Source organism: Atta cephalotes, assembly GCF_000143395.1.
Source record: "Atta cephalotes unplaced genomic scaffold scaffold00020, whole genome shotgun sequence".
In the NCBI taxonomy this organism is placed as follows: Eukaryota; Metazoa; Arthropoda; class Insecta; order Hymenoptera; family Formicidae; genus Atta; species Atta cephalotes.
The window spans coordinates 4,016,476-4,041,229 of NW_012130084.1; the positions used below are offsets into that span (position 1 = coordinate 4,016,476).

The 24,754-nt window shown below is 29.3% G+C and overlaps 1 protein-coding gene across 1 annotated transcript in view; it reads left to right on the plus strand.

Annotated features, from left to right (window-relative positions):
* The window catches only part of LOC105619310 (ras-specific guanine nucleotide-releasing factor 2-like), a 122,464-nt gene that overhangs the window by 70,111 nt on the left and 27,599 nt on the right, over positions 1–24,754 (plus strand). The window contains exons 3-11 of the mRNA XM_012200832.1: positions 481–587; positions 10,063–10,210; positions 13,767–14,077; positions 14,510–14,739; positions 16,054–16,247; positions 16,913–17,038; positions 17,143–17,245; positions 20,154–20,405; positions 21,640–21,800. Coding sequence (XP_012056222.1) covers positions 481–587; positions 10,063–10,210; positions 13,767–14,077; positions 14,510–14,739; positions 16,054–16,247; positions 16,913–17,038; positions 17,143–17,245; positions 20,154–20,405; positions 21,640–21,800 — 1,632 coding nt within the window. The remainder of the gene's footprint in view (positions 1–480; positions 588–10,062; positions 10,211–13,766; positions 14,078–14,509; positions 14,740–16,053; positions 16,248–16,912; positions 17,039–17,142; positions 17,246–20,153; positions 20,406–21,639; positions 21,801–24,754) is intronic.

A 24,754-nucleotide genomic window follows, 5' to 3' on the forward strand; every position in this document is an offset into this window, starting at 1 on the left:
GATTTACACAAGTCTGCAATCGCCAGCTAAATGAAATCGTGATAAGGGTTTGCATAGTTAATGCCTACGTAAAAGCTATCATGCGAATAAAATCCTCCGGCGAATAAAATCCTGCGAATAAAGCCGGGAAACAAATGCCGTAGAGAATAGAGACGATTTCTAGGCTTTTTGCATTATACGGATATTTACGAGGCAGTTTAATGAAATCCGTGTGAGCGGGTGGGTTTCCGGATTTATACGGTACACATAAATAGCGAGAGAGGTACGCGTATAAATTGAATCTGGCCAGAAGCGGAGGAAGAGATTCTCATTTGCCACTCGCTTTGAAACGCCGTCGATTTGTGTGCGCACGGCATTTTTCATATGTGCACAATGCGCAAATCGAAGGGTTCCCGCTTTTTGTTTGCTCGTCGCATTGTTGTCATTGTTTATTGTCATACATTGGAGATAACTCAATTTTTTATCGTTCCTCTGTTGCAGCACTGTTTCGCGATATCGTATAGGAGGGAGAACCAACGGCAATATGAGCTAAAAGCGGCCACAGAGACGAACTGCAAAGCATGGATCGATGCGATACGAGAAGCTAGGTAAACGACGGCTAGTGCTCGAATCGAAGATCTCGGGGAGTGATTAAAACGCTCTGATTCACGGAGATCGCTCATCCCATAAATCATCACGATCATCTCGATGACTAATTGTGAGCGTAGTCAGGCGGCGTTTAATGTTTCAAAGCTCCAATTAGATTCGTCGTTTCAATCATTCGTGCCAGCGATTAATTTTATCCATGGCTAGAAAAATTCTTCTACATCATAGATGGGGTCAAAGAGGGAAGTTAGAGAGTTTAATCTCTCTTCGAATTTTTGTTTATTTTTTTCATTTTTAATCATGGAAGGTATAACTTTATTTTTTATTCTGAATGAATTTTTTGTTGCCACATAAAATGTTTTTGTTTCTTCATTATATAAGCCCATAATTTCAGGAACTTCTATTAGTTTGAACTTGAATGTATCTAATACATAAAGAAAATTTTTACTAGATTTTTGAATCAAAAACAATATATGTATTAAGATATTAATGAATATTCCACTTACAATTGCAGACTTCGTTTTTAATCTTTTCGCTATGGCGGTCCCTTTTCCGCTGAAATGTTCCCGCCGCACTAAAAGTGTACACGTTACACGTGAATAGTCTTTTAGCGTTCGGACAGCGCTAAGAAAACGTATCGAAATAAAGTGAGCAAGATTGAGCGACATTGGCGTAAACATAGAATCGGAACATAAACAAAATATAGATAGAGCTGTACTTTGCAAATCCAAAATATATGAAATTGTTGAAATTTATTGGCGAGTCATTATAGTCGTTCATCGTAGTGAAAGGATTAATAACTATATTTTGCCTATACTTTTCTTCAGAAAAAAAATTATAAATTATGATTTTTTATTATATTTAATATTTTTTCTATTTAATATCAGAGACAAGGAAACATTCTAAGTTCTAAAATTTCCAAAAAAATTAATTCATTAACATAAAAAAATTACTGTTTATATGATGATAGAATTGATAAAATGAAAAAATTACAGATATGTCTATGCTCATTATCACGCATCAAATTTATTGGATCATTGAATTCGATGATTGGATCATCGATTTCAACTTACTTAAGCTTCTCTATTTTCTTTTCTGATAAAATTAAAAATGTTTTGGCTGATGTATTAATATCAATTGAAAGCCAAAAAAAATCTTTATATCTTGAATAGTTTTCGAGATATAGCGTTCGGGAAGAAATGTTTTATATGTAATTATATAAAATTATATAAATTTATATGTAATTTAAAATTGACAAAAAATTGACAAATTTTATATATAGTTATATAAAATATGTCCATATTTTTTCCTAGGCTAAAGAAAGCTAAACATTGCTTTACACATGAGGACTGATTTTATATTTTAAACTGTTTGTGGCCAACAACTTTCAGAACTTTAAAAAAAAAAGATTATTTTTTAAAATATTATTAATGATAGATAGAGATAATTTTATTATAAAATTACTTGTAAATAGATTTCTACAAGAAAATGATAAAATGCTATTTCATCATTTCACATGTGCACCTATTAGAGAGATAGCATGCTGCGCTTTTTTTATAGGGATTCTCCTTAATAGGCTTATTCCACTCTTATTTTTTTATGCACAAATAATGTTCTCTCTCTCTTTAATAATTTGATTTTGTCATTTAAAAAAATGTGTTTAACAAATTATTATTACATAAAAAATTCATCTCCTTGTTATAACTTTTATATGATAAAATATTTTTTACGTTATAATGCTACAAAATGATGAAATTTTTTATTTTAAATTTGCGTAAATTTCAATATTTTCATAATATCAAAATCACTGTTAAATTTGTAATATCAAATTATACCAATTTGAGTTGTTTTTAATCACTTTTATATAATAGATTACCATTGCTCCTACTCAATATGTCGTTAATTTAACTAGAATGATAGAGTTAAATAATTTAATTCAAGAATTACTATAAGAAAAAGGCTGAAATAATTTATAAAATTAATAATTTATAAAATTAATAATAAATATAGGGCTATAAACCAAGCAAGCTCTTAATGCTGAGTTATTATAAAAAAATTTATTATAAAACAAAAGTTTATTATAATAAACACTGTTTGATGACCATCATGCACTATAACGTATCTACATTTTATCCGAATATTTATCATCTATTTCTTCACGTTTATATATTAAATAATGCTCACAACTATCCATAATGAAATTGCATACATTACGATGAATTTATATTTTATTACATTTATCGTCTAAATCATCATGTGTATTGGCGAGTTATTGTTTTTTCAAATGATCGATTTCAAATTGTATTAATTTCAACATTGAGAACAATGACCCAAAAGGGATCGAAACATTTATTATAATATTTATTCATAATAACTCAGCATTAAGACCTTGCTTGGCTTGTAGTCCTATACTTATTAACTCAAGAAATTAAAAAAAAAATTGACTTAAATTCAGTTTATTATTTACATTAAAATGACGATTAACCGTGATATTAGTTTGTCTTATTTCCAATATTATTATTGTAATATTATTATTCTGAGGATGAAGAAAAAATTGAGAAGGATATTATATATTGTCAATTTGATAATATTTTGATAAGCATTTTCTAAATATTAAGCGAGAGAATATATTATTATGTAATAATAATAATATATCTTTTAAACATTGTTTAAATGATTTTAAATGATTTTTAAACTATTTAATAAAGGAAGGATAACAGTTGGAATAATCTGTGCATAAAAAAAATGAGAATGAAATAGACCTATTGAGGAAATCACTATAAAAAAAGCACATATTATTTACATCATGATAAGTGCAGGTATGAAAATGATAGCATTTTATTATTTTTTAGTGATAGAAATCTATTTAAAAGTAATTTTATAATAAAAATTACTTCTATCATTAATAATATTTTACAAAATAATCATTTTTCTTAAAAAGTTCTGAAAATTGTTGCCAATAAATAAGGTTTGAAGAGTGAAATCATGTGTAAAGCGATGTTTAACTTTCTCCGCTATATCTTAGAAACTATTGAAGATATAAAAAAATGTTTTACACAAAAGTTTTATAATAAAATTGCCTCTATTTATTCATTTCAGTGATATTTTTTTAGAATATTTATTTAAAAATTTTTTTTTTAAATTTCAAAAATAATAATTTTTTTTTAAATATTATTAACGCAAATGAATACAGCTAATTTTGTTGTAGAACTTTTTTTTGATATCTCAAATAGTTTTCGAGATATAACAGAAAAAACTGAAAACTGCTTTTTCGAAACTCATAAGAGATGATTTCTTCAAACTGTTTTTTTTGCCGCAACTAATATTTTTTAAATTCATTTTTTTTATGTAAGCTATAAGTATACAAAGTTTCATTAAAATCAGAATTTGACACCTTGCGAAGTTCCCTTGTCAGATGTAATAATAAAATAATCTATAAAATATTTATATTTTTGGTTATGTTTTGAGATGTGAAACATCGCTAAATGCAACACTATTAATAAGTTCTTCATGATTTTGTTAAATATTTTTCAGATTTAAATCAATTACGTGAGGTACGTGAGGTAGGGATATTCGATATTCCTTACTGATATTCGAGCCGGTAGGTGCAGATCAAAATATGATCTCCGAAAATAACATGCGTGAAAGCTTCATTTATTCATCTGATCGAATTACAAACAATTTGTAAAGTTTTTCGATATATCACGGTGTAAGAGAAAAACAAATTTTTCATTAATACAAACTCATTGGCGTGTAGCTGTAATGGCGGACTCGCGCCGTTCCCTTATTTCCTTTAATAAGTCTTCTATTTTTAATAAAACAGCGACAAAGTAATCTCAGATCTTGCGATCGGAGAGTTATGGGCATTTACTTTATAAAAAAGGTTCGAGCTAACAGAATACTCCCGCAATGAACAATATGGTTTGTGGCATAATAATTAACTTGATTCTCCAACATCATTCCGTTTTATACTTTAAGGTAGATTCTTCTATTATTCAAGTCTATTATTCAAGAGGTTACCTTAATCTCGTTGATGCGTTGATAAATACGTTTACGGGCGTCACATTAACATCGAGCCGTTTCAGCCACCTCTCTATTAATCCTCGTGCCGTAATTTGTGCACATTAACACCGAAGTAATCTTCATCATACTATCAAACGCGTCTTAGAGGGCGAACAACCGGTTATTGCGGAAGCTCCAGTGAAGAGGATTGCACAAGGATACGATGCTAATATCACAAATATATTTCATCCGTTAGTGCGCAATTCATTTCAAATTCATGATTTCAGCAAAAATAAAAATGGTAATTTAAAAAAACTTTTTTCTACCTACAATCAGTGTAAAAAAATATTCGTACAGGAGGGATACTTTTCTCAAAAAAATCTTATTTTTAGAAAGTAAACATTAATTGCCAATTTATTAACAAAGAATAAAATAGATTACATATTTATCATAATGATTTTACCTACAAAGATGTAATAATTAAAAAATATATTATCTTAATAAAATAAGCGAAAATAAAATATTATATTATTTGGATGCAGAAAAAGTATTTATATTCAATCGATAAATTTCTAAAATAATTTCTAAATAATATAAATAAGGTTCTAAAAATCATGAATATTATATTATTTTTATGAAACTCTTTAATATATGCATTATTAATAAATCGCTATTATAATTAAATAATTAATGTTTGTTTTTTACAAATAAGATTTTTTAAAATAAAAATCCCTTCTTCACGAATATTTTTATTATACGTATTTCTTTTCTTTATAAAGGGCTTTATAGAAATTTTTCTTCGCTAACCATTTTAGTTAGTTTGAAACTGTTTACAAATGCGCTCGGTAACAGACAGTCCATTGATAATTTCTTTTGCGGAACATTTCTTCTGAGGAACGCAAGTATCTGCAAAAGAAGAATTGGCGGAAGCATTAGCGACAGAAAAGTTATCGACAGGAGAAGTACTTGTGATAGAAAAGTTATCGACAAGAAAAGTATTTGTGATAGAAAAGTTATCAATCTTTGCATCTTTTTCAAATATAGTAGAACTTCTTCTATCTGCATTCTATTTATGCAGATAAGTTTATGCTTAAATTATTAGATCTTAATATCCAAACTGATAATTAAGCCTAGTGGCGCCATAGTTCGGATAATAGAAGCTCGACGTGTTCAAAAGAGTTTTCTAAACGTCAGCTTCTATTATCAGAACTAATAAATATTGATAAAGAGGAGAATTAGTAAACCTCTGATATCTGAACTATTCGGTTTTCGAACTTTGTCTTGTTTTCCAAATAAACGAAATAATTTTATTACTGTACAGGATGAAAACAAATCTATGATACAACTGGATGAGAGGAGAGAAGTTCTTTCTTGTATAAAAATAAATTTAAAGTGTAGAATAAGTTTTTTGTCCGAGGCTTTGATTTGAGAAAATTAAATCGTGTAGAGCACACGTGCACTTAATGAAGATGCGATTTACAGAAAGATATTGAAAATCTATGATCAGAATCTATATGGTATTTGCGTACCATAACGTACATTTAACGAGCACAACTTTGCTTATGATAGCAGAGACAACATTTTTTTTAATTATTTATCACATTTTCTTTAATCCTGCTATTTGTCGTAAGTTGTGTGAACGTTATATAAACATGAAATTTATTATGTCTTTTCACAAACTGTGATTGTATCTTTATTAAGTGTACGTATTCAACGCGATTTTCAAACTTAATTTTTTCTAAAACAAAACCTTGAAAGAAAAAGGTTCACTAACTTATTTTCTAACTTACTTTTCTACAAATTACCTTTTGTCGGATTCTGTCTATATAATTCTCATCTTGTATATTATATTTGTTAGTTTAAAAAATATGTGCCCTGTACGAATATATACTTAAAGTACTATTTTTTAATTAAAGAACAATTTTTTAAATTCACCTAAATGTTACTTTGCCTCGAGTTTAAAATAATTATAAATCGCTCTATCATTATTCTTTAATTCAGATCCGTAAAACTCAATAAAAGTTAAATATATTTGTTTCTTTAATTATTGACTCCCATACAAGGTACATAATTGATAATATCTTTATACAACGCAAAAATATTTTATTTCTTTTAAATATTTTACTGTATGTATGAGAAGTTGTATCCTTCTTCCGCGTAGTCTTTATTTGCAGACCGACTTATACGTTCACATCCCGGCGGAACGATCCCTTCTCAGATTACTGCTACCCTGCACCATAATATGCATAGATAATGATATCTGCGTTACTTTAGCAATTCTGCCGTGCTGTGCCGTGTTCGAAAATACAAGGTTGATATTTCTTCGAGTATCTCGTGACAGAAGGTCGATCGATAGTATATGATAACTTTTTCATGCAACGTGGACCATGCTCGAATGCTTGTTTTGCGTTGATTCAAGTAGAGCTTCTCAAAACACCGCTGCAAGGTGTGGACGAGCTATCTATTTGCACGGCTCATGGATATACATATAAAGCAACTCGATTAAAATTTAAGTCGATTGGAAGGAAATATCTTTTATGTTTGATGAGAGAGACACTACGCTGTACTTTCTCGTTACAAGAATTCTCAATTTGCGAAAACAGATTCAAGGCGAGTCTATGTATATCTTAGTAAACGTTCAATAAAAACAAAGTCTTATGTTACAAAAACAAAATAGCTTGTTGCAGTACTAACGTTACTTATAAGAACACATTATATTGTTTAATGAAAACAATAACACAAGGACGAAGATAATTTTTCTTTTATAGTTTTTTGGACGCTGAGCAAACGATTCTATTTACCAAACTGTTTTTTCATACAATTTTTAAGAAATTTATAGTTAAAGTTGCAAAAAGGTTTATTTTAATATATTTTGGCATATTACAAGTTATTATAATTAAAATAGCTGTTGAAGAAGTTTTATTGTAATCAAAATTAAGCATTACTAGTTTTCTTAATACGATTACTCGCATGGAATGTTTCTAATATTTTAACACATATCTCCATTTTCATTGTTATCTTAATGTTTACAATTAAATTAAGGATTAATAATTAAGGATTAATATTACACAACTTTTAGATAAAGAAACATGCAAATTGTTTAAAATGGAACAATTTTTGCTAAATATAATATGTATAAAGTACAGGGCTAAGGTCATGTATTTGAAATACTTTTATTTTAAACACAATGTCTGTAATATAATTCTATTTTGTATTTCATATTTCAGCAGAACACATAAAAGTATTTTGTATTTTGCATTTCAAATCGAAAAATTGAAAATATTTGGTATTTAAATTATTAATATTTTGTAATTTAAATATGTAATGAGATTGATTGATTGAATTTTATTATTATATTTGAAGTAGGGGAGACCGGAGCTGGTTGTCGTACGAGATTGATTTTCAAAATGCTTACAATTCAATTAGTAAATTAATAATCATATTCGAAAGAGGCAATATTTTTGAACATTGTAAAAAAATGTGAGTCATATTCATATATTTATACAGATTCAGTAAAGATTTAAAAGAAAGGTAATATTTGAGGCATCTTAACAAAATGAGCTGCGTATATGTCTTTTCTTTTTATATACAAAATATTAAAAATATGGAAAAATATGAAATCATCCAACGTTACTTTTATAAATTATTTATTGCATAAACATATTGATTGTAGAAACATTTAAAAAAAAGCTATTTGGCAACTTAAATCTGAATGCCTGCATTAACTTCTTTTTAACTTCTTTTTAAAACTACGCTTATTGATTTATTCGCAGTTTAGACAAGTAAAAGGCTTTTTATAATTGAGAGGATGGGTGGAATAAAGGCTTAATTATAAAATCTTGATATTAAAAATTAAAATAACTTGCTACTTTTTTTATTATACATAAATGAATACAATATTAAATAAATTTATGTAATATCTTTAAGAAGTTATACTTGCTATAAATCTTCTCTATTACGATCAATATTACATAAAAAAACTAATTGCTAAAGGAAAAAGAGTCTAAGTAGAATTGTGTCTTTATTGTGCCCATCCTTTCAATTTTTACTTAATCCCACACAATGAACATATTTGTGACAAATGTCACTTACGTACGTGCTTGGACGTGGCTCACATTGTATCACAATACAAAAAGTTCATTTTCTTTAATTATAAACAAACGTTGTGACAAAAATATAAACTAAATATAATGTTGTAAAATATAAATATAGAGTAGTATACAATAATATGAACTACAGAAATTAATATCACGTTTTCATAATTATAGAAAGCAATTATTTACGAAATATTACATCACAATCACGACGTATCAATTTTTCCTGTTTTTATTCAAACAGAATGAATAATATGATTTGTGAATCAATGCAGTCGTATAGATCGAATTACTACTGTCATCTGCTAAATTAATCATATAATTATATATAACAGCGAGTGATCCACTTTGGGAAACGGCCTAAATTAGGCCCTTATTTCAAATACATGCCCAGCTCTGATAAATTATAAAATTACAGTATCATACATTTAGCGAATTTCTAAGAATGGAGTATTAATCCTGGATACACGAGCAATGAAGAATTAAAAGCCGTCGTTAAACTTTTTTTTGAGGCAGTCCTAAGAGAAACTAAGAATAATCGTACTTAGCGTCCAAAAAAACTACGAGAAATGATTTTTTCTCGTTCTTATATTTGAAAAAAAGTTATTTTTGTGGAACAGTGTTATAGTTCGCATTATATATAATTTTGCAATAATACTTAGCATGAAAGAAATATGCACGTTGCATATCCTCTTTCATGACATGTTTCTCTCCGGGGAAAGATACATTATGCTTTGCTTCGTATTTCATCATTTGTATCACTTTACGGAACCTAAATTCGGATCCTCTTTTTCAGAGGATTATGCCAATAAGATGTAAACATAACACGTCATTAATTACGTGAAGTAACAAAAGAAATTCTAAGAAAACTTATCAATTGTTTAGTAGTTTATATATTAGTTTAATTTACAATTGAAATAATTTTTTCAGAGATGAGTACCAATGTAATTACATTTTTATAATTTTTTCTTTGTAGTCTAAAGTCGGAATTCTTCAACGATTTGCAGTTATTTCTTTGTTGAAAAAAATTTAAATTCAGATTAAAAAAATATATAAAAATAGAGAATTATATTAAATAAAGATCGAATTATACATAAAAAATATAGGATCAAAACTACATTGCGTGTGAATTTTTTTTACTGGTTTTAAAGTCATTAGAAATTATGAAATTCTGCGAAATTCCGTTTTTTATACGTGACTGCAGAAAACTATAATTTTATTTCCTCAAAATTCCTGAAAGGTATACTTCATACATTTTTTCGGGTTACATACATTACATCAACTATTTTATTTTCCCTATTTCTCCACTTAAATAATATTTTAAGCGCAGCACACGAACTAAGTCTAACTTGGCTTTCTTTTTTTCGAATATTGATTCTAGCTTCAACAAATTGTTGCTACAAAAAGAGGAACTCGAGCAGAAACATCTGCACCTGTTGCAAATTGTTGAGAGCGAGAAAACGGCCAAGTGGCAGTACACCCAGCAATGCGAAGAATTGGCGTCGGAAATAAAAAAACTCCGAGCAGAGGTTAGTCACATATGCATATTTTATATACATATATGTATTATATTCAATTTTTTTATGAGTGAATATATATATTTTATGATACTTTTTCCCGGTAATTTTGATTCGTGCTGCGTGCACTTTTTTTATTTCAATTTTAATATCTTCTGTGACATTTTATTATATAATTAGTAAAACCATTTTGTAACAAATCATCAATTCTTGGAAAAATCTCCGAGTGGACTTCCGAAAACCTGAAAGTTTTGATTTTCTTATCGATTTGCAACTATATTTTGGTGTGCTGATTACGAATACAATTATGAAAATTGCTGACAAGATCATTTTCAAAGTCAAATATTAAACTACATTTTTCACATTTAACATTGAAAGTGACCGACTTTCACCTTATCTCCTCCTTTTGCCAATGAGCACACGATTTTCTACGCGAAGCGACTCTCATTAATTCTACCTTTTCTCCTCTGTTTGGGGGCGCGCGACTTAGTTATTATAACTGTATTTTAATATGTTGATAATGTATGTGACCATGAAAAATCATTGATGATAAGTCATTTTCAATATCAAATGTAAAAAAATATTTAAAAAAATCGGTTTTTCCAAATTTGATTTAGAAAATGACATTGTCGGCAATTTTAATGATCATATTCGTAATCAGCGCTCTAAAATACAGTTGTATGCTCGATGAATACAAAAATTAATAATTAAGCTTCAAATTGTATTTATTCAAAATTTTAACATAAAAAAAATGTAATCATATATTCATTCAAAATTTTGAATGTTTTCAAAAAATATTCATTCACAAAAAGCTATGAATATTTAACGCATTACATTCATTCAAACAAAATATAAACTGAAAAAGAAAATTTCAATAAGCAATCGTTATCTCTTAACTATAACCGGTACTTTGATGACTCTAAGTAAAAAAATGAATTTGTCATTGTAATATTCAGATTTTATAAAGGAAACTTAAAAATTTTGAAAAATATTTTAGAAAGATATACATTGTTTATTTATAAATTTATTTATTTGATAGAGCGCCATACATATTAGGTGTGGGAAAAAGTTCGTGGCGTTTTTTTAATGCCATTTAATGGGAAAAACGCCACGAACTTTTTCCCATACCTAATATTTCGATATAATTCCAGTTATATAAATATTTTATAGGATATCTTGGGCGCGATATTTATTATGGTCTGTGGATATTAAATTCCAAGATATATTATTTATTCTCAATAAAAATAATTTTTGTTTTATCTATAGGTTAAACAAGGACGCCATCGTACAAATCGCGGGCTAAATGCACGATGTAATCGTAGCCATTGATTTTAAAGATTTCTATTTTCTCTTGTAGGCTTGCAAGCTATAAGTGCAGATAATACAGAATAAAAATGGATACGAAAAAAAACATTCGTAATTATATTTAAAAAATATTTATTCAAATGGAATGAAAGAATATTTATTCGTTTCTTAACGAATAAAAAAGAAATATATTTGCATGAATATTATCATTCATTTTTTATTCATTTATTCGAATATTAGATGTATTCATCGGACATATTATGTCATCAATCGACAAGAGAATCGGAACTTTCAGATTTTCGGAAGTTTATCCAAATTTCCTATACACATATCACATGAGGAATTTTTTACTTTTATTTTATTAATATTAATATTAATACTTCAAAGATTATAATATAGATTATAATATAGTGCGGATAAAAAAAAAATTTTTTTTCGGAAAATGATTAAAAGGTTTCTTTTCTAATATTTTACATATGTAATTTATTACTATATGTATATGTAACTGTTTTTAAAGTTCAATTATTTTCGCATTACAATGTCACACAAATTAATTAAATTGTTTGTTATACATTTCGTAATTAAATTTTAATTTCTACATGGAAAAAAATTATTTTGCATTAAAAATTTAGCTAAATACAAATCTAAAAATAATTTGTTGGAGTATAAAAAAATTATATATAGGATATCAAGTGTAATAATGCTATAAAAAGTTTTGACATTCTGACAATCTATATAATTATTTTGACCGTTTAATATTATTTTAATTCTGATCTATGTATCTCGTTAAATTTTTAAAGCCCGACCATTCTTTCCGTGATAATAAATATCAAAATAACTTCCCGAATACTTTTGAAATTAAAATTTAACTTCGCTTTCGTTTTTAACTCGAGTAGCATCACTAGTCTTAACTCCTTCATTAATTTCATCTAGAGTAACTACGGTGTATATACGACGCGCGAGGATTTACGCCGTAGAAGTTAGAAAAAACAGAGAGAATGAGAGTAATTTTCTTGCAATTATAAGCTTTATATTATTTATATTATATTATATTAATATTATATTAATATTATATTATATTTTATATTATATTAATATTATGTTATGTTTTCAATTTTTTTTACTATTAATATTAATAAAATTATCGTGAGTTGAATCGATTTGTCACTTTAATAAGTAGCGCCATCATTAATTATAATCTATATAAAATGATTACTGTAGGACATGCAAAAGACTTAGTGGTTATTTCGTGATACATGAGAGGAATAATAAAGCATATTGTAACGAAATACAAGTGCTTTGCTCTTGTATTCTTTGTTTAGTTGTCTTGTATGTTCTACCTATTTGGAACATGCAGCATTTTTAGCGAGCGAGATTTATGCCCAAAGTATGTATACAAAGTATGTGTACAAAGTGCGTAGATTAAATTCAGTGCACTAAATGCAATAAACGCATTACATAAAATATGTAATATCATAACACTCGTAATATATAAAAAATTATAATCATTATCTTTGTATTATTATTTCATATTTATCATTTTTATTCCTTAATAAAATTTTGCAAACATATTTTATAAGTTATTATTTTATGTCTTACTTATACAAGTATTATTTGTAAATTTTTCATGAGCTATACATTTTACCTCTTCTATGAGTTTACATTTTCCCCTCTCTATGAGCCCACTTCTATAAAATATATGTATACAGCAAAAATGAAAGACTGACAAAAAAGTCAAAACGTCCGAAAAGTTTTAAATATATTAAAATTTAGCTCGTAGTTTTTATTGTTGATTAATGTTTATTATGTTTAAAAATCTAAGAGTAAGAGAGAGAGAGAGTTTCAAAAAATTCTTTTTTTAATACGAAAAATAAGTATTATAGATTTTTTTTTATAGACAGTACAAAGTTTTACTGGTATAATTCATTTATTTTAAACATAGTAAATAATTAATAAATTAAGTTTTTGTTAGATGCGGCGTATATATCGGAGTTATCTTATTTATGAATGTCTAAGTTTGATAATTAAGCTGATATCATATAAAACTAATGAAATTATTATGTTGTAGGAGAATTGATAATATTTTATCCAAGTGCTTATTCAACATTTAATTTAAATTTTGTTTAAGCATTTCCATTTGATTTATTGAAGAAATTACATTTAAAATCGTTAAAAACGATTTATTTAAGAAATACGAGAAGATGTTTGTTAGGAATTATTTTTTATGTGATATTACGGATTTGATGAGAGATTCTCATTACAGCTATGTGCCCTAAAAAAAGAGCTAAGACCTTCTGTAATGCCGATTTATGCCAGTCGACCGGCGGTTCAAAGAACTATGTCCCAAGGTACCGGAAGTTTGTACAGCACATTCCATTCATACAGTGTCGGTGCTCACAGTTCCGGCGGCTTCGCTCCCGGATTACGCGATATCTCGGAGGGCTCTATTGAAATGCAGAAAGTTAAGAAGGTTCAAAGCTTTTTCAGGGGTTGGCTATGCCGACGACGTTGGAAGCAAATTGTTGAACAGTATATCAAGAGCCCACATGCCGAGAGCATGCGCAAACGGAACAGGTAATTGTTGCTGCTTTATCGCATAAAACCAATGATGTCCAACTAGTTTGCGCATTTCGCTTTTCCATTAATGGCTTGTCATGTCACCGCGCTTGTCATTTCACAGTTACGTTTTGCGTGGCTACGGAAATAAACGTCATAAGTGAGTTTGAATATAATTTTCAAAAAAAAAGACCAAAAGATGTTAAGTAGCATAGGTTTTTTTATTAAATAAAATTATGTGCTCTTATGTGATTGCTATATATATAATAAATAGACTTATATATTATTTTTATTCCGCGGCTGAATAAAATCATTCTCTCGCTTGCCGAGAGATTTTCGCTTAATCATACCGTTCTTATATTTTATTTATTTGCGATGTAATGTCGACAGTTATTGGCTTTATTTAATTTGCATTACCAATGGTATTAAACGTATATCCTACTATTTTAGCCTGGTATTCCAAATGGTGGAGGCCGAGGAGGAATATACGGAGCAGATGGAGATTTTAGTAAGCTGTTTTCTGAGGCCTTTCAAGATGGCTGCCAGTTCAAAGAAACCCCCATGTAGTCACGAGGATGTGAATAGCATATTTTTGAATAGCGAAACCGTGCTGTTTCTCCATCAAATCTTCCTGAAGGGTCTCACCTCGCGTATGGAGAGCTGGCCCACTTTAGTTTTAGGTATGGATATATTTAAAATTATTTTAAGTGATATAAATCAATATATTGACAAACAGAAACGTGTGTCAATATATTGATTTATATCACTTAAACAGAAATGTGTGAATTGTAATATATAACGTTGCGATTTATTTTTATTGTTCGCGATATACAATTGAATTTTTAATTACAAAATCGCATACGATTTTAAATCTCATGTGATTAAGTTTACATGCGATTTAAAATTGTAAATACAGCTGAAAATCACTTTTGTAATATTTATTTATTAAATATTTATACATATAGAAAAATGGAAAACAAAAATTTTATCTCTTTATTAATTATCTCATTACATGATTTACACGGAAAGAACGGTTTTGCTGAAATATTAACAAATTTAGCTAGATATAAATCTGAAAATAATTTTTATTGAATCATCAAAATAATTATGAATACTTAAAAGCATTGATGACAATGCTACGAAAGATTTTGACATTTTAGTCAACAATTTGAGTATCTTACATAATTAATAATTATATATATAATATTTATAGTAAATATAATAATACATAATTAATAATTATTTTGATTCAAACAAAATTATTTTCAGATCCATAATATGTATCTAAATTTTTAGATACATACTTTAGCAACATATCATTTCTTTTATATGAATACTGAACGTACTTTTGCTTCCGATTATTAAATGGTTTAATTTTTAATACCAAATATGGTCCAATTAACCTATTTAAAATTTGTTTTTCTTTATTATTAATTCGTGACATTTTTTTATATAGTGAATAAACATTTATATATGCTTATACGTAATTTAATATTTAAAATATAAAATAAAAATCTCGTTGCGCAGTATATATGTAATATATTATATTCACTGCGATTCTTAAGAAAAATCACAATTGCGATGTACAATTTTGTAAATTTCATAAAAAAAATATTACGGTTACCACAACTGTGATAAATAATAATAATTTTCGTCCATCATTTGGTTGTAATAACTGTAAGATGGATATATCTTTACAGCCATTGAGCATGCAAATCTTACGGTTATCACAATCGTACTATAATTCTTATAATCAAAAAATATATTGATGGGCGACTTTTTGGCCGTCGCAACCGTAACCGTTTTTTCCCATGCTCTAACAAATCCATGTCTAAAGGTGAATCGAAGAGACGCAAGAATTTCGCGAGTTTAAGTATCTAAAAATTTTCCCTCTAACAATATAATTTATGAGAGTATATTATCTTACGTAAGAAAGAATAATGTGGATAGAGGTTGTATATCGATCAATCACGGCATATTGTGAATACACGCAGGTGACTTGTTTGACATGTTGCTACCGATGTTATCCATATATCAAGAGTACGTGAGAAACCACCACTATAGCCTTCAAGTGTTGACTGAGTGCAAGCAATCGTCACCGTTCGTGGCGTTGCTCAATAGGTTGGAGAACAAGACTGCCTGCCACGGACGATCCTTGGAGATCTTTCTAACATATCCCATGCATCAGGTAAGATTGCTACATGCAGATAAAATCGATGTTATACGTGAAGCATAGAAGCTCGACACAAGTGTTTCGAAAAATTCAATAGTATCGTTATATTATTATCGTTACGAAGGAAAGAGAAAGGAACATCATCAATAATGTTTCATCCGTGCGATATTATTTTCTTTGCACTGTTCTTTTCTCAAGAAAGCAAATTCCTGCACGAAAAATAAAATAAAAAAATATAACGATTATCTCAATGATGCGAATGTCTCTTTGGGAATGATCGATTGTATGAAATAGTTTGAAAGCTTCCATGAATATTGCATGAGAGCTGACGATCCTGTAAAATGAATGAAGTCGACGGATGAGAAAAATATACATTCCATCGCGCACTTCCGCAAATTCCACGGAATGCAGAAAATTCCTTTGAAAAGAATTTATTGGCCAAATATAATTTACATCTAATTTAAATATAGCAAGATCTTTTTACTGCTGTAATTTATATTAGACTACTAATTAATTTCTGATTTGTGTGTATCTCTATTCTTGGACATTGCAATTTCAAATTTATTTGACAAGTTTTGCATTACAATTATTCTCCTAATTTTCTCTTTTTCTCTCTAATTTTAGTCGAACTTGAGTAAAAGTTGTTTTTTTTTATCCAGTTACTTATTTTATTCGTTTAGATTCCAAGATATATAATTACTTTGCACGAGTTATTGGCACATACGCCATATGATCATGTGGAACGTAAGAGCCTTCAGAATGCCAGGCAACAACTAGAGGATCTCTCGAGGCAAATGCATGATGAGGTATTTGTCAATTTATTTCATATAAGCTCATATCTTATCTTGACTTTAAATATTAATTGAATATATTTACTTAATATATTAATCGATTATGTCCTATTTTCCAGGTGAGCGAAACTGAAAATCTAAGAAAAAATCTAGCAGTGGAGCGTATGATTGTCGAAGGATGCGATATTTTACTGGACGTCAATCAAGTCTTTGTTAGACAGGGTGAGTAAAATGAGAGATCAATACTCTCTTTCATAATTTAAATATACTTTGGATTCATATCTTTTTAAGAAAAGCTTATTTCAAGTATACATTCAGATACCACAATTACACATTCTAAAAATGTTCTAATGAATATTTTCTGGGAATTTTGGAATATTTTCGAAAGATTCGTATAAAGTATAAGGGGATGTTCTAGGAATATTTATAACATTTTCAATTGTAGCTATTTTCATAATTTTAGAAAAGTCCATAGAATTTCCATCAATTATTATTATAGATGAGGGGGAAAGTTATTATAAAATATTCTGAGAAAACTTTATAATAACTTTCTTATTTATATAATTACGAAAAGAGTCTCAACATTAAACATACTACAAATATTCCTAGAACGCCTTTTACACTTATCCATATTTTTTGAGAATATGTAAAATTCCTGGAAAATATTTGTAGAACGTTTTTAGAATGTAATTGTGTTATCTGGATAAAAATATTTAAATACTGTGTAATTAAAATGTCGTAATAGATTTGTGTAAAAATTAAAATTATTTCATGTTTTAGCGATAACACATATTATCATTTTTCATTCTAATCATCTTCAAATAGAATTTAACAAATTATAATCACAATTCAGAAATTGTGTTTTGTTCATATACATATAAAAGATAATTTTTTGCATATAGAAAGAAGTTGAAGAGCCCAAGCAAAACAACAAGTAATGTCAAAATGACATTAAAATGAATGGAAAATAATTGAAAAATAACTTTTAATGATTATTTTGGAGTCATTTTGATATCATAATGACTTGTTCTGTGAGAATTAACATACTTTGTCGATGTCGATAAAACTGAGGCTGTAGTTCGCATCTTTTACTGTTTATCCTTGGCTGAGAAACTCATTTCTAGACTTGATCGCTGTCGGTAAAGCTCGACGGACTTCTCCATCGTAAGAGATGGAACGTGGGTTAAAGGGCGCAATCGCATAGTTACATGTTCGAAATCGATGACGCGACTTAGTCGCGTCGATATATATTTTCGTATTCGGTTTCATCTCGATCCTGCGCAATGTGTCCTGCCAGGGGCGACACTGTTCTACTATTAGCGGGTTCTCATCAAGTAAATAATTCTTATATTAATCGATTACATGGCTCGATAGCAAATTACGAGATAGTGGCACGCAAGCGGAATGTCATACGTTAGAGAAATTGTAACTTTATCAATTGTTTTAAATTCGATCGCGATAAAAAGATTCTTTTGACATTTAATTACGATTTTAAGTATTAAAGAATATTTAAAATTTAATTTTAATATTCAATTTAAATCTTAAAAATATTGTTAAGAATATCAAATAATGACCTGAGTATCACGCGAAAAGAGGCTCTTAAAATTGAAATTAATTATATTTACAAGGAATTGTATTTATATTAAAATATTAATATTATTGTTAACGAAAAAAGGAGAATATTTCAAAAAATGAAGCTGAAACATCGCATACTTTCTAAGAGTAGCAAATGATAAAGTAGCACAAGACCATTTCAAGTAGTAGAAATCTCACAAGCCAGCCTTATAAACACGATCCTGGCAATCCTCGTGCTTGACGCCACATCACATGGTTATCACGTAAACGTCTCTCGCGCTCTCGCCGACGGCAGGGCAAAGACCATCTCGCGAATGTGATCACCTCTCGTTCGTTTTTCGTCACAGCAAAAAGATCAGACGGTGCGAACATCACATTCCGTTTGAGGGTGATGAGGACTAAGATTTGTTCGAAATCTGTTTCTGTGTGTGAGACAATATTCAGCAATATTGCGAGGCTAGAGGTCGACGAACGAACGAAAGAACGAAACAAGCCGCAACCAATTTGTGGCATTGCCATTTTGTTGGTCTATCAATCTGGCATGGTTACACACTGGATCATGGATGTTTCGCGAGTTCGTTAACATAGCCGCGAGATAGATGGGACCAAGCAATGTGTGTGATATGATAGGGACCAAGGATATTCGGGAGCTTAAGAATCAGCAATAGCTTTTTATCTGGATAAGTCTGCAGGTATACACGTTGTTTTTCGTTCAATAATGTTAAAAGGAAATCTCGATTGAAATCTTCAAAAAATGAATAATAAATAATAATTCTCCATAAGAAAATGGATATGTAAAATACACATGATATCAGATGAAATTATTTTCTTCAAGGAAAAGTTGATTCAAAAGTTTCTATTTTGTTTGATTTATCTGTAGAAATATAAGTATGCAATGTTTCTTTCTAAATAAAAAGAAAAATGTGAACTATATCTAATTTCAATTGATCTGATTGAGTTAGACATTGAAGCTGTTTTCTAAAATTCTCGAAGCTTTTGTTTAATTTTATCTGCTTTCTTCACTTGGAGAAAAATTAATCTGATGAAAGAATCTCAGCGAGTTTAAATTTCGATTCACAGTTTCAAAAATATGCTTCTCATTATTGAGAATATTTAGGGTGCGCGTTTCACTTGATACTCACACTCGCAAATATTATTTGTTTTTGTTTAACATTTGATAAACAACAAAGATGAAATATTTTATGAATGCTGCGAGCATTAAATGAAAAGAAATCCTTAATATCAAGAGCTGAACGAAATAAATTTCAATTTCTGTATGACGTCAGCAGCAGAGACCTGATACTGTGTATTTCGTATTCGCCGCGGCAACACGTCCAATGTGCTATTTTTAAATGAGCATTGGCGGCTTCCCCTAATTGTATTGATTATTTCAAGGAAACTCGAACACGTCAGGAAGACGAAATTATTTTTATCAAGCGTTATTTTCTCCGACGAGGACTTTATTTATTCGTGTGATTGATGTTAATAATAATTGTATAAATATCTGATCGATTTTACATAAATCTGATCTAATTGTTTCACTGGCTTCTTTCAGGTACACTCATACAACTCGTAGATAAACCGCGTGGTGCGCGAAGTAGATTGAGCGCTACTTTTGGCGGCAAAGCCGCGAGCGACAGGGAGGCTGTTAGACAGTGTTTTCTTTTCTCGAATCATCTGTTGCTCACAACGCGACAGTCTGATGATGATGGCCGCTTAAATCTGGTTGCACAGATTGGCAAGATACCCCTTTCCGATGCGGTGCTGATTGAAGATCCGAGTGACCAGGGCGCCATAGATGATGATGGTATGATTAATTAATGAATTAATGATTTGATTTGCTTTCTTTGAAATCTTCTTAAATCGGCAATACAGAAATGTTTAATTAAAAACTGATAATATGTTATCAATGTAAGGGAGAGTGGAGTAATGACGAAATACCTAAAGAGAAAATGAAATAAAACAAAAGCCAAGTAAGAAATGTTTTTTAATTGCCTATAATTATACACCAATATAATTATACACTATTTGTTTATTTACGTCTATTGTCATTTTTTATTAGATTTGAACATGAAATAAATTTTTAATAACAAAACAAACATCTTGCTGTTTGTAATTTTTCGACTAGGTATCATAGAATAATCACGATTAGAGTACTAATTATCACAAAAGTCATCTTCTAATCTTTTTTTTCTTTTTTTCTTTTCTTTTTTTTTTCTCTTCTTTGGTACTTCATCTTTGGTACTATATCTTTTTTATTTGGTCACTCTCTTAAAATTTTTTAATGATTTTTTGTGATGTTATTACTCAATTGAAAGCATGTTTCTTTCATCTTTTGACAAATGAAATTTAATTGAATTTTTATTTACAATTTGCGTAAGGTCAAGACTGTGTGCTTTATTGAGTCATTTACATAACAGATATTTGTGAAAATAGAAAGGAATTAATGGCGATCGTTCGGGATTGTCTCATCCAATTCGTTCGTCATTATCCCCCGTCATAAGAATAACAAAATATAATTTTTTTTAGAGATTAGATCGAAGCTATAGATAAAATATATTGATTATAAAAAATATTGTTTGATTTGAGCTTATTTTATTTTTAGCGTAACTCATTTGTATCATTTACATAACAATTATATGCAGTTTAATTTAGCAAAAAAATTATTTGAAAAAGGACCGAAAAATTCAATTATATTTATCTTGAACTCTATGCGCAACCTTATTCTGCCACTATCTAACACTTTGTGACAACTGAGTTGTCAATAAATGAAGAAATAAGATTTGTTTTTAATATATCGATATTATTGTATCCATTATTCCGCATTTGTCATTACTCCATTCTCCCGTATTAAGATTAAAAGAACATACACGCTATTAATTACTTAAATTATTTTGTACACAATGTAAACTTTCTTCTCATTTTGCTATATTTATATCCAATTTCATGTATTTTTTAAATATAAAGGTGTATTGCAAGTTGTGTCAAATGGTAGAGAATTTATTCAGTGCTACCAAGTAGCAACTGTAAACTAATTTTAGGACTGTCAGTATGTTCGATGTCAAGCGGCATCAGTGAAAGTAGCGGAAGTGGTAGCGGCAGTGGAACCTCCCAGTTGCAGAATCGCGATTTCAAGATTGTACTTGATATAAAATCCGGTGGACCGCAGGTGATCGTCCATCTCGTGGCGCCTACCATGCAAGTAAGTTTAAATTATACATAAAATTGTATTAAAACAGACAATCTTGTTATATAGGATATTATATAGAACTCATACACGGAAAGAATTATCTTATTGAAATATCTAAAAATTTATTTAGACACAGAACTTTGAAAATAATCAGAGTTGAGAATTAATACGTTACTTGTAACGTCATGATAATTACTTTTTTTCTATAACAAATAATGATGTTATATTTTCTTATTTGTAACATTAACACGATTACATATTTTTTGTATAATGATAACGAATATAATTGTTATTTTGTACATGTACATATATATGGAATGTGTTTAAGCAAATTTCAAGAGAAGAAAACATAACAGCACTATGTGTTGTTTGAGTAATACTATCATAACATACCATACTATCATAACTATTATATAGATCTCATGTTGAGTTGGCCAATTAGTGACCAAAACAATTTCTCTGAAAAAGGGATACTCAACATTCGATAAAAAAGTAAATAAGAAATTGTACAACATTCCTTTTTTTGAATACAACAGTAATAGATACAAGTTTCTTCTCGAAATCAGTAATGAGTGGTTATTCTTGTTTCTGAAATCATTACTTGTTCAATGAGTTATTTTTACAAAGTAATTTTCTCCCTGAAAATAATTTTGTTGAATTAAAATTATATAGAACGTTTTAAGTGTGTTGCTAACAATGCTGGAAAAAGGTTTAAGATTCTAACAATTAGTTTTTGAGCGTCCTACATAATTATTTTGATGTCCTAAATAAAATTATTTTTACGATACGAATTTGAGTCGATAAAATAGATCTAATAAAAATAAATCTAATTAAATAACAGAAATACTATTTAGTCAAAGTGGATCTTAGTGTTTAAATAATTCTGTGTGAATTTATGACGCATATATACTGGTTCTGCAAATCACGCGTCAAAATCTTTTTTGATATTGAAATGTTATCATGAGAATCAGAATAGTAATATCATTTATTAAATTTGTTAAGTATAGAATGGTGCAGGCAACACACAAAAGACCGTGTTATTCGTATATTAGTATCTGACAAGCCTTTATTAATAATAATAGTAATGTCATAAAATAATTATAATAACGGAAAGCGTATAAAAATGGGAACGTTAACGAAAAAGGCAAGAACATATTATAATATCCATTAAAAAAGGCAGAGAGAAGTTAATAAGTATGAAGACAGAGAAATTAGTAAGTGAATAAGTAAAACATAGAGCAAGCAGAAGCTAGAGAGCGTGTTGCAATAAAAGAGCAGTTCATTAGTTCGCGGACATTTGGAACGCGAGTGCTTAAAAGTACGCTGAACATTCTCAACACTCTCCCTGTTCGAGTGCTTTTATGTATCTATACATTCCTATTGCATTTAACAATGTGACGAATTTTTCTTTTGGGAGAGCTTTAATAAGAAAATCTGCATACTATTCTTCCGATTTAACATATTTTATGCACAATTTGTCTTGAATAAGTTTTTCTCTAATAAAATGAAAGTGTATGTCTATATGTTTAATTCTTTGATGAAATTCTGAGTTCTTAACTAGCTTTATCGTGCTTTAATTATCAATAGATCAGTTGCCTTATTGTTAGAATTATGAATATCATCATTTGAAAGTTTTAGTTACATATTCAGCTTCAGTCATACTCAAAGAGACCAATTTTTATCGTTGTGAACATCAAGAAATGAGACTATTTGAGAGCATAAAAATATATTCCCATGTCGGATGACTAGATCCCTAGCATCCAAGTAAGCGAGTAGGACTGCTTTTACATTAGTTTTTCTACTCCCTAGTTCAGTAATTTGAAGATATCTGAATATATTTAACAGCGCTCCAATATGCATGAGTATAGTATGTGAGATAACGGCTTAAAGCGTTTACGGCGAATGCTATATTTGGACGTATTAATCAGACACATCAAAGAGCTGATTGCCTCACGATAGGGATACTCTTCATTTCCAGTACCTTTGTCATTCATAATTGAGGCAATTAAATGAGGAGCTATTGATATATTACACTAACAGTTTTCGCTTTTCTCATATTAAAACGAGCAATGCTACGATCAATATATGGTCGTTCTTCTGCTATATAAAATAGTGATTCTCCTTATCATGCTCAATTTGAATCCCAATAAACTTTGGACTACATACAGTAATGTCGAAACTACTTTTCAGTGCCTTCCACAATTTCATTGCGCGAGATTCTCTGTTTCCGCGAATATCATATCATCGTCGATGTATAAGCCTGACCCTCCGGAACATCCATATCTATTTCTTCTTGTAATTTGCATAAAAAAAGGTGGTCTTTATGTCAAATTGTATCATCTGTAAATCATGTTCCGCTGCTGTGGTTAGGAGAGTGTACGGATTGACTCATACTTACTACAGGAGCAAATATTTCCTCATAGTCTCTTGCGGTCTTTTTGGGTAAAATCTTTTGCACAAAATCGAGTCTTGTGTCGTAGCTGATTTCCATCTGACGATTCCTTCACCTTAAAGATCCATTTATATCCGACTGTTCTATTAGAGGTTCCAAATGTGATTCTTGACATGAGTATCAAGTTCCTTTCTGAGAGCTTCTTTCCACTTTTTGGTGTACGATCCTGTGACAGCTTCCTCGTAAGTCAACGATTTTCTCAACTCGGTGAAATTTGTCTTGTATTTTTCTGGTTTCCTTATTAGCGCTCTGTCTCTCAGATTATGATGAGTTCTTCTCGCTCTGAATCATTGTCATCCTCATATAGTGTCTTCGTTGTTTCTTCGCCTTCTAACTTCTCAACACCTCTTACCAGGTGTATAAGCTTAAATCCACTGTTTGCTCATAGGTGGCATTAGTGAGCGTACAAAGTTATCCTGGGCACACAATACACTTTTTTTTATGTGTTTGACATCTGTCAACATTAACTAGTGCACATCATCAGCAATTTCATACAACATCATTTTTTTTTTCG